This window comes from Polypterus senegalus, chromosome 5 (assembly GCF_016835505.1).
Source record: "Polypterus senegalus isolate Bchr_013 chromosome 5, ASM1683550v1, whole genome shotgun sequence".
In the NCBI taxonomy this organism is placed as follows: domain Eukaryota; kingdom Metazoa; phylum Chordata; class Cladistia; order Polypteriformes; family Polypteridae; genus Polypterus; species Polypterus senegalus.
Window position 1 is genome coordinate 9,844,400 of NC_053158.1, and position 12,152 is coordinate 9,856,551.

The 12,152-nt window shown below is 38.2% G+C and overlaps 1 protein-coding gene across 1 annotated transcript in view; it reads left to right on the forward strand.

Moving 5' to 3' along the window:
• The window catches only part of impa1 (inositol monophosphatase 1), a 36,717-nt gene that overhangs the window by 14,814 nt on the left and 9,751 nt on the right, over positions 1–12,152 (forward strand). Inside the window, exons 3-6 of the mRNA XM_039754342.1 lie at positions 2,318–2,451; positions 4,749–4,853; positions 6,682–6,727; positions 10,010–10,118. Coding sequence (XP_039610276.1) covers positions 2,318–2,451; positions 4,749–4,853; positions 6,682–6,727; positions 10,010–10,118 — 394 coding nt within the window. The remainder of the gene's footprint in view (positions 1–2,317; positions 2,452–4,748; positions 4,854–6,681; positions 6,728–10,009; positions 10,119–12,152) is intronic.

Genomic DNA, 12,152 nt, shown 5'->3' on the forward strand with positions numbered 1-12,152 from the left:
GAATTACAACAATTCTGCAAAGATGAGTGGGCCAAAATTCCTCCAGAGCGCTGTAAAAGACTCATTGCAAGTTATCGCAAGCGCTTGATTGCAGTTATTGCTGCTAAGGGTGGCCCAACCAGTTATTAGGTTCAAGGGGCAATTACTTTTCACACAGGGCCATGTAGGTTTGGATTTTTTCTCCCTAAATAATAAAACCATCATTTAAAAACTGCATTTTGTGTTTATTTGTGTTATATTTGACTAATGGTTAAATGTGTTTGATGATCAGAAACATTTTGTGTGACAAACATGCAAAAGAATAAGAAATCAGGAAGGGGCAAATAGTTTTTCACACCACTGTATGTCTTATGGTGTTGACTCTTTTAGTGTTCATACAAATATTTACACATTAAGTTTACTGAAAGTAAAAACAGTTGAAAGTCAGAGGGCGTTTCTTTTTTGCTGAGTATATATTGTGATTTTTAAAATGTTGAAATTTTCTGTGTCTTGCAATTCAATATTGTGATTTGTTTCCAATTTGTTTTATTGAAAAGAGAAGTTCTCTCCAATTTGACATTTGTAAGTGATGGTGCGTAAAACAATTAAACATATTTTTAAAAAAGTGTTTTTATTGAGTCAACAAGTAACCTCATAACTCAATCCATAACAATGGCAGTACAAGCATGTATACTTTTGGAGCAGCATGCATTACATAAGGACAAGTAAAAATAAATCTAGCATGAAATACAACATTCTGCCGAAATGTGAAATCCTGCTTCCCATTCATGTCAGGTGCTATGTAGCAAATGGTAATCTTTACACATTTTAATTGTAAAATAAGGCAGACAGAATGGGGGGACAACACCTTCATTGAGTTGATAAATGTTGCTATGAGTCTGTTTGTCTTAATTTGAAAGTATATTATTATTATTACTTATTGTTTTGCTGATGCCTTTATCCAAGGTGACTTACCACAGGTCCATCTCCTATTAAATGCATGTCTGATATTATTTATTCTCAATTCACAGTACAGGGTGGTCCAGATCTAATTGTGCAGATCCAGATCGTTGGGATGACTTTGATTTATGCGGGGACGATTCCAGTTCGGCATAAAGACGATTCTTCATGTCGTCAGTTCGCACACTTTTCGGTTGTCCGGGATTTTTCGGGAGATTTTCTATGTGATAAACTTAATAAGTTATAGCGTAATGAAAATTGCATAATTAGATCTGGCCCACCCTATAGACACTTATTTCATTTGCACAAGGGCACAGAAAGAATGACAGCTCAACAAACAGAACACCATATTCTCACCAGCCGGGATGCAGCCATTTATACGCACAAGGCAGCTATACAGATTTGTTACACACAGAAATAAAATGAAAAGTACACTAAAAGAGCACAAATTAATCAAGAAAAAATTAATAAACCTACATAATAAAACTCTGCATGTCAAATGATTCCTTGACAAAGACCTTTTCTGCCCATTTTTTTGCTCTTTATTTCATGGCAAAAACATTTCTGAATCTGCTTCTGTTTTGAAATGATTTTGCAGCAGTTTTGCGCCACAGTGAAACAGATATCGAGAACAATAAATCACTGCGACTAATTATGTAGGCAAAACAACATTTATTTCTATAGCACATTTTCACACAAATAATGTATCTCAAAGTGCTTTACATGATGAAGAAGGAGAAAAAAAAGACAAAGTAAGAAATAAAATAAGAGAACACTAACATAGAATAAGAGTAAGGTCTGATGGCCAGGGAGGACAGAAAAAACCAAAAAAACTCCAGACGGCTGAAGGAAAAAATAAAATCTGCAGGGGTTCAGAGACTACGAGACCACCCAGCCAGCCCCCTCTAGGCATTCTACCTAACATAAATGATCAGTCCTCATGGTATTCGGAGTTCTCATGGAAGGACTTGATGATGACAGTCACGCGACGCTATATCACCCGTGGTGCCCGGCACCATCTCAGATTTGGTCCAGATGTCTTGGTTGCATCTGAATTTAATGCCAGGCAAAAAGGGAGAGTGGCATCAATAGAAGATGATCCACTGTGTGCTTTGTCCCAACTTTTTTCCCCATTTGAACAATCATATGAAAATGACCACAAAATAGACAAATCAATTTAGTCAATATTTTCTTTTATAGCTGTATTTTCCAAAATATTTGGCTGCATTTATATGCTACATGTAACAATTTCTGTTTTTCCCATCCTGTATGCATTTATAAATAATACATGAATAAATTTAATAATGTATAGTGAAGATACAGTATCTCTAGTGTCAATAATATATATATTAAAATAATTGTATGTTTTTTATTTCAGATGATTAGAGCAGCATTAAAAAATGAAATGACCGTAATGCTTAAGAGTTCTCCAGCAGACCTTGTTACTGAAACTGACCAGAAGGTGGAGTCAATGATCATCTCTTCTATTAAAGAGAAGTTTCCTAGTCACAGGTGACTAAAGTTCAGTGTGCTATTTACAGGATGATATCACAAGAGAGGAACTTTAAGGAAAGATGCAATTAACCTCAGACTTTTTTTTATTTTTCCCCCTCGGTTGTATATTTTTCGGTAATTATTTCTGCCGATTTTTCAGCTTTTTCTAAATTATCACCAAGATCTTTGGATCAATTATGGTTAGTCACAGTCTTGTTCTTCCTCGTTTTTCGCCTGCTCTTGTAAGGGGTTACCACAGCGGATCATCTATTGTTGTCCACATATCGATTTGGCAAAATTTTTACACAGGACGCCCTTCCTGTCGTAACCCTCTCCATTTATCCGGGCTTGGGACCGACACGAAGAAACACACTGGTTTGTGCATCCCCTGTGGCTGGGTTAAAAACGGCATGGTTAGTCACAGTGTCTCTCCTAAGTATTCAGATAAAGTATTGTGCCCAACTACAAATCGGATTCCAAAAAAGTTGGGACACTATACAAATCGTGAATAAAAACTGAATGCAATGATGTGGAGGTGCCAACTTCTAATATTTTATTCAGAATAGAACATAAATCACGGAACAATAGTTTAAACTGAGAAAATGTATCATTTTAAGGGAAAAATATGTTGATTCAGAATTTCAACAAATCCCACAAAAGTTGGGACAAGGCCATTTTCACCACTGTGTGGCATCTCCCCTTCTTCTTACAACACTCAACAGACGTCTGGGGACCGAGGAGACCAGTTTCTCAAGTTTAGAAATAGGAATGCTCTCCCATTCTTGTCTAATACAGGCCTCTAACTGTTCAATCGTCTTGGGCCTTCTTTGTCGCACCTTCCTCTTTATGATGTGCCAAATGTTCTCTATAGGTGAAAGATCTGGACTGCAGACTGGCCATTTCAGTACCCGGATCCTTCTCCTACGCAGCCATGATGTTGTGATTGATACAGAATGTGGTCTGGCATTATCTTGTTGAAAAATGCAGGGTCTTCCCTGAAAAAGATGACGTCTGGATGGGAGCATATGTTGTTCTAGAACCTGAATATATTTTTCTGCATTGATGGTGCCTTTCCAGACATGCAAGCTGCCCATGCCACACGCACTCATGCATCCCCATACCATCAGAGATGCAGGCTTCTGAACTGAGCGTTGATAACAACTTGGGTTGTCCTTGTCCTCTTTGGTCCGGATGACATGCGTCCCAGATTTCCAAAAAGAACTTTGAATCGTGACTCGTCTGACCACAGAACAGTCTTCCATTTTGCCACACTCCATTTTAAATGATCCCTGGCCCAGTGACAACGCCTGAGCTTGTGGATCTTGCTTAGAAATGGCTTCTTCTTTGCACTGTAGAGTTTCAGCTGGCAACGGCGGATGGCACGGTGGATTGTGTTCACTGACAATGGTTTCTGGAAGTATTCCTGAGCCCATTCTGTGATTTCCTTTACAGTAGCATTCCTGTTTGTGGCGCAGTGTCGTTTAAGGGCCCGGAGATCACGGGCATCCAGTATGGTTTTACGGCCTTGACCCTTATGCACAGAGATTGTTCCAGATTCTCTGAATCTTCGGATGATGTTATGCGCAGTTGATGATGATAGATGCAAAGTCTTTGCAATTTTTCGCTGGGTAACACCTTTCTGATATTGCTCCACTATCTTTCTGCACAACATTGTGGGAATTGGTGATCCTCTACCCATCTTGGCTTCTGAGAGACACTGCCACTCTGAGAAGCTCTTTTATACCCAATCATGTTGCCAATTGACCTAATTAGTGTTTATTGGTCTTCCAGCTCTTCGTTATGCTCAAATTTACTTTTTCCAGCCTCTTATTGCTACTTGTCCCAACTTTTTTGGGATTTGTTGACACCGTGAAATTTTGAATCAACATATTTTTCCTTTAAAATGATACACTTACTCAGATTAAACGTTTGATCTGTCATCTACGTTCTATTACAAATAAAATATTGACATTTGCCATCTCCACATCATTGCATTCAGTTTTTATTCACAATTTGTTTAGTGTCCCAACTTTTTTAGAATCCGGTTTGTATTTAATTGTGTTTATGTGTGTAATGTGTATGATTAGACAGTAGTGCAGTTGCCTGCATATCACTAAACTGGCACAACAAATCTGCACACACTGCAGAATTAATTTTCTTTTTTCCTGACCTTATTTTGTAGTTTTATCCATTTTGTTAAATGTGAGGTTCACCAAAAAACATGTTTGTTGTTAGAAAGATTAACAAAATATAAAGGTAATTGTTCTTAGTGCTGACAACTTTCTTAAACAAACATCCTTATCTGTGTATTTTAGTTTTATTGGGGAGGAGTCTGTTGCAGCTGGTGTCAAGAGCACATTCACGGATAACCCCACTTGGATAATTGATCCCATTGATGGAACTACAAACTTTGTGCACAGGTGAGTTTATATATATATATATATATATATATATATATATATATATATATATATATGTATATATGTATATATATATATATATATATGTATCAGCAAGAGTGAAAGGGAAGTTCTACAGGATGGTAGTAAGACCAGCTGTGTTATATGGGCTGGAGACGGTGGCACAGGAGACAGAGCTGGAGGTGGCAGAGTTAAAGATGCTAAGATTTGCATTGAGTGTGACGAGGATGGATAGGATTAGTAATGAGGACATTAGAGGGTCAGCTCAGGTTGGACAGTTGGGAGACAAAGTCAGAGAGGCGAGACTGTGTTGGCTTGGACATGTACAGAGGAGGGATGAGGGGTATATTGGGAGAAGGATGCTAAGGATAGAACTGCCAGGAGAAGAGGAAGGTCTAAGAGAAGGTTTATGGATGTGGTGAGAGAGGACATGCAGGTGATGGGTGTGAAAGAACAAGATGACGAGAACAGAAAGATAAGGAAAAAGATGATCCACTGTGGCGACACCTAACAGGGGTAGCCAAAAGAAGAAGTGTGGCAGTGTAGCTAGTGGCATCATTTTTTAAGTAAATGGAAATGTTTCAAATGTAGGAAAATATTCTGGAAAGGTTTGAGCTTTAAGCAACAGATGTGTATCTGTTGATTAAAGCCTCGGTTTTAACTCTTTAGCTTTGTTCACTTGTGGCAGCACAGTGGTTCAGTAGTTAGCACTGTTGTATCGTAAATCTCATGCCTGGTCACTACCTTTGTGAAGTTGATTTTTTCCCCTTACATTTCCATATTTGGTTTAATTGCTCTCAAGATGTTCAGCCTGTTTATTTTTGGCTCCTGCCTTGCAACGTTAGTTTTGGCCATCGTGATCCTAAATTCTGTTAAGAATGCATATAGGTATTTTGTTATCCATGTGATAATAACATGCTGTCACCCTCCTCATTTAGCAATGTGCCTTTGCCAAGCCTTCTTAATCCTTGCCTCACCCGAGTAAAACTGCCATGTGTGTTTGTCCGTAGACAATCCCTGTACCACAAGCGAGTTACACTGCATGCTCTTTTATGACCTACACCTGTCGTACATGGATCAGACACATTATGGAAGTGTGTCATCTGTTTACACTGTCTAATAATCAAGGCGGTGACATTTTATTAATACCAGCCAGACTGCTGTTTTAGGTCTCAACAAGTTGGATAAAGAGGACTTATTACCCTGTATTTATTCAAAAGGATATCAGTAGATCAACTCTGATAGTATTGTCATAAATAACTTCACTGTCATCTGTGTGTGCTTTTTTTTTTTTTTTCTCCTTTATAAAATCTACTTAAACTTTGAGTCCAATTCAAGTGCCTTTCAGAGGCGAAAGTGAGTAGAAATTGGATGAAATTTTGTCAGGTGCAGCCGGGAGGAGGATAAAAATATGGTGGGAATGACCTGAAGCAGACCTTTGGCTTGAGGTTCTGACGTAAACCCTTCTAAACATTAAAATGAGCCCACATGTAAAAAGAGTGACATTTAAAGTTTTTATACTCTCTCTGATTGGGGCCTGTGAATGGTGGTAATATAAATTCAAATAAGACTGTATGATCCCCAAATATGTAAAGATTTTTCTGTGGTTAACAGTTCAATATTTTTTACATTATTGCTTTTGAACCAAATAAAGGAATGTTCTGTTTGGCACAAAGTGTCTCGGTGCCTGACCTGACTAAGATCGCAGTGAATATTGACAAGTCAGTCATTGGTTAACTTGTTATACGTTTCCAGATGTGATCAACTGTCATTCATGTTTCTGCCTTCTTTTGTAATTGCGCAAACAGTACATATTTTTTCATTGTAGATTTCCGTTTGTGGCTGTGTCGATTGGCTTTGCTGTCAAGAAAGAGGTACCACAATATTATTAATAATCATAATAATGATGATGAAGAGTGAAGTTCGTTACAGCTGTTTCATCTCGGAATGACTTTGTATTTTTAAAAATGTAATCTGTCAAGTTCATATTGCGAAAACATGACAATTTCCAACATACAGGGGAGCTACTTACTGAATTGTAATTTTTGTTTATTCTCATTGCAGCTCATTCGCGTGCTTTAGCAAAAAAAGAGAGGAAAAAGAAAGGAATAAAAGAATGAATCATAAACTTAAATACAATTTTTAAACCTTTCCTTGAGTTGTTTTTTGCACCATACGCTGAGGCAGCCCTTAGCTCAGCCACCTTTCTTATGGTGGTTGTTGCTGTTTATTAAACATTAAGGGATAGAAAAGTATTTCATATGTTCCAGTTATGGCTTTCATTATCTCTTTCTTATTATACAATAGCTATTTGACAGATTAATAAATACATTTTCTGCATTTCTCTTAAGGCCAAACAAATTCTTAAAAACAATGTAGGTTGTCGTCTCCCTAACAATATTCAGATAAAAGAGTCTTCTTTATCTTGACTTGTCAATCTTCTCATTCACTTTCTGAAGCTGCTTATGCTGATGGTAGCTTGCTGGAGGGCCAGAGTCTTTACTGGCAGCATTGGACACTCGTACACTCCAAACCAGTCAGCCTAACCTTCATATCCTTGGAATGTGTGTGGAAGTTCAGAACATCTCGGAGAAAACCTAAACATGGTGGAGACTGCATACTGCACACAGATGGTGCTCAATCCAGGGAAGCAACCTCAGATTCGGTTAGGATGTCCTGGAGTCATCATCCTATTCAGAAATATTTAGGCCTAACATTTAATGCTCATGGCTTTGTGGAAAAGGATTTGAAATGTAAAGCACAATGTCATTCCCTTCCACTGATCACATTTGGCTGTGTGTGGATCAGGTAGCCTTAATTTACTCAAATTGCGTTTAAAACAATTAAATAAGGATGGTTTAATTGGCAGGTACGGGACGTAGATATAATGGTCATGTAGTCAGTGCCGTGTGTTAATCTTCTTCCAAATATCTTCTTGGTCCTTGTAAAAGAAGTTGTTTTTATAGGAACCCACCATTAAACCCAGGTGTGAAATCTACTTTTTGTAATACTGGTTTGCAGGAAGCTGGGTAGAATTTTGACAGACATGTGATTCCTTTGCAACACACACATGCACTCCCAGTTGTGTAGTTAGCATATCCAGTTAGCCTAATATGCATTCTAGTGGAATATCATTTGAAACAAGACTAACCAAAGGAAAAGCCATATACGGGGAATTCAGGAAGTATTGCAACCACTTCAGTTTTTGCACTTTGTCTTGTAGATTAGATTTTGAATGGATACTTTAGCCATTTTCGCCCATTGATCGACCCTCTACAACTTATAATGACAGAGTGAAAACCTGTTTTCAGAAAGGGTTGTAAATTTATTTAAAAAAAATCAAAAATTGAAATCTGTCATTAATAAAGTATTCAGACCTTTAATTCAGTATTTTGTAAAAGCTCGATAGGTGTAGAAATAGTTTTATACCCTCACTCTGGTCTGTGACTCGCCAGGAGGGCTATGGAGAGTTCTTTGGACTTCATAGCTTGGTTTATGTCCTGACTTGCAGTTTGAATTGTTGGACCTTGTATAATCAGGTGACAGTGTGGCTTTCTAAATGATGTTCATTCAATTCAGGTCTTTAGGTGGCAATCGGTTTGCTACAGGTGGACTCCAGTCCAGTTCACACATCTCAATGAGAAATAAAGCAAACCAGAGGCACCTGAGCACAATTTGGAGCTCCACAGCAGTGGTCTGAATTGTTAAGATATGTAATATGAGGTTTCAGTTTTTGATTTGAAGTTTGCAAACCTTTCTGAAAACATGATACCACTTAGTCACTATGGGTTATTGAATGCAAATTAATGGGCAAAAATGGGGATTTGATACATTTAAAATTAAATCTACAATACAATAAAATGTGCAAAAAGTGAATATCCACTTAGATGTGGGGAAAATGTGCAGTCTCCATAAAAATGATTGGTAACAGTAAGTGGCTGTGTGTTGGTCCCATGTCACCAGAGCACAATGCAACAGTGATAACATAACTTCATAACACTTGTGCAGAGTTCCTATTCGTCATCTTTGTACTTCAGCTCAAACATTCAGCATCTTAACTCTCGCCTTATGAGTCAGTTTCATCACTCCTGTGAAAACATAACCGTTCAAGGCACCAAGATGTGCTTTACATTCAACAGAGGTACTGATGGAGAAAGTCTACTCCTAAGATAACAAAAAATGAATTCTGCTCATTAGTGAATTTACACCAAGCACAAACTACTTCAATGGGCAGAGTAAGTAAAAGTACCATCCATTATCCAACCTGCTATATCCTAACACAGGGTCATGGAGGTCAGCTGGATCCAATCCCAGCCAGCATAGGGAGCAAGGCAGGAACAAACCCCAGGCAGGGCGCCAGCCCACTGCAGGGCACACACACCAGGGACAGTTTAGGATCTCCAATGCACCAAACCTGCATGTCTTTGGACTGTGGGAGAAAACCCACACAGACACAGGGAGGCCATGCAAACTCCACGCAGGGAGGACCCAGGAGGTGAACCCGGGTCTGCTTACTGTGTCCTCTACTGCGCCACCGTGCCGCCCTGAATAAAAGTTTCTTAGCTTATTTATTGGTCTTGTAAAATTAAAAATACAGGGGGTCCTTGGGTTACGACACAGTTCCGTTCCTACAACAGTAATGTAACCCGAATTTTGGAGTCGAAACACACCCTAGCCTATCACTTACCTATCCTAACACATTTGCAAAATCATAATCTAGAACATAAAAACACAACTAAGCCACAGAAAAAGGACATAAATATACTGTACTGTACTGTAGTAACAGAAAAAATGAGTGTAAAAAAAAAACATCCATACCTTTATTCCTTCTCACCTCTCAATTTTTTTGGGAGTGGGCGTTGTAAACTTGAAACGTATGTCGAGACGTTGTAACCCAAGGACCCTCTGTATCCATTTCAAGGTAAAAAGATACTTCAAAGATTCATATAAACTACAAACATATTCAACATTTATCAAAGACAAAGTGGTGTACCAGCTACCAAGAATGAAAGTCTTATTTGCCGATTGGCAACATGTTTACTGAGCCAAACTTTACAAACTGATCAGAGGAAAATCTCATCTCTGATCCAAAGTATTTTAGAAGCCCATCTTTCTTCTTCTGTGAAATCTTAACATTCTTTGCTTTTATTTTCCAGTTGGAGTTTGGCATTGTTTATAGTTGTGTTGAAGATAAGATGTACACTGGGAGGAAGGGGAAAGGAGCCTTTTGTAATGGGCAACCCTTGAAGGTGTCGGAGCAGCAAGGTAAACTACAACTGGAGACTTTTATTAAATCCTTTATTCATTTTTATTTTATTATAAACTCGTAATAAATTTGGGGATCAGCATGATGTATATAAAGTCCCATGAGCAGGGCAGTCTACTATATGGACTATGTGAATCTATTGAGGTTAATCTTCATTCAAGTTGTAGCAAAAAGAACCTTAGAGACGTTTTGACAAGAGTAGGTTATTCAGCTCAACCTAACCGTCTCTTCACGGAACTCTTTCAGTAAACCATCTACAGTAGTTTGAAATTTGAAAGTCAAAGTTTTAGTTTGTTAACCTGCTTGGTAACTTATTCTAATGTATTTCTTGATTATTTTTGTGAAAGAGTACTTCGTGATGCAAAAACTACCTTCAACCTAGTGCTGGGAGGTATACCAGTTCATACCGAAAACCGTTTTTTATTTTTGTTACGATACGGATTTTTCTTATACCACAGCACCGGTTTAAATAGCCTAAACAACGTTCGGAAAGTGGCGTAGTGGGAAACTGTTTAAGGGGGGACCTTTTTCACTGCTACACCGCTAAACACGCATGCAACAGAGTACATGCATTAGTGGAGGTATTGAGCGGTGAAAATGGACAGAGAACACTCCGAAACTGAAGCTGTAGCAGACGATGAAGTTGAACATGATGACACAGAAGAACTTTTGCTGAAAAAAGCAGCCGTTTCTGTTGTCTGGAGATACTTTGGTTTTAAAAGATCGGATGTGGACCAAACTATTTCCTGCAAATGCTGTTGAGCTAAAGTTGTCGCTGGAGGCGGTAACACGAGCAATTTGCTGCACCACATGCTTTAGAGTACCATGAATGTATGGAACTAAGATTGGCACCCTCCACGTCCTAGCTAGAGGACACTTGAGTCAGACGTCACTTGTAGACGCGTCTGCTAGAGGTACTGCCTACAACAAAAAAAGCAAGCGGTGGATCGAGACAACCAACGCCATTACAATCCATATAGCTAACGTGTCAGTGGACAGAGATTGTTAAGATTAACAGAAAGTGTAGTTGGTTTACAAATAATATTTACTATTTATTCCTTTTCTAACACACGTTCAGTGCAATGCAACTTTTGACAAGCACCTCTGGATATTTGACGAAGTCTAAATGCCTCTTTGGATGGTTGAAAATATGCTGTCACAATTATAGCTTAAGTTGTTTGCAAAATGTGTTCAATAAAAAGGTTCTATATTTTGACTGCAACTGTCATGCAATGTGATTCCTTCTCTTCATTAGTGCCACCCCCTTGAAAACGATCATTCTATGGGGCCATGCAAACCTGTATTAATACTTGTGTGCACATTAAAATGCTTTTTTGTACAATTTTACAATTCTCATGACAGTGGAATAGGTTATTCTTAGCTAGTCTACTGCAGTAATTGCAGTGGAAAATGTGGTTAACATCCACTCATGCCTGGGATAAAAATACCGTGAAACCGGGATAATTTTAAAAAATACCGTGATATAGAATTTTGGTCATACCGCCCAGCACTACTTTAACCCTCTTGTGTCTCCGGTTTCTTGAAGATTTCATTTTCCAAGTAACAGTATGCTAATTCTCTTTATAATTGTGTGTAAAAGCTAAAAAGATTAATCTTGTAATAAACCCAGGTTATTTCAATAGATTCACCTAACCAACATTTTTGATTACAGTTTATTTATAGGTATTGTCCTTTACTTCTCTTTTCTTCATCATGTAAAGCACTTTGAGCTACATTATTTGTATGAAAATGTGCTATAGAATTAAATGTTGTTGTTGATCCAGGACTCCACTCTTAACTCTGCAAACAATGACATCAATGCTCAAAAAAGAATAGAAACTAACTTGTAACTCCATATCTCCAGTGAACGTCTTCATCCCAGGCTGCAAAAGTATTTCAGGTTCATGGCATTCCTTGTGCTGTGTCACCTCGGATTTATCAGGTGCGACTTGTTCAGATGAACAGTTCAAGAGGAAGTGGATAAACACTTTAAACCTGCAGGCAAATTCACGTCGTCGTTACTAAGTTCCTCA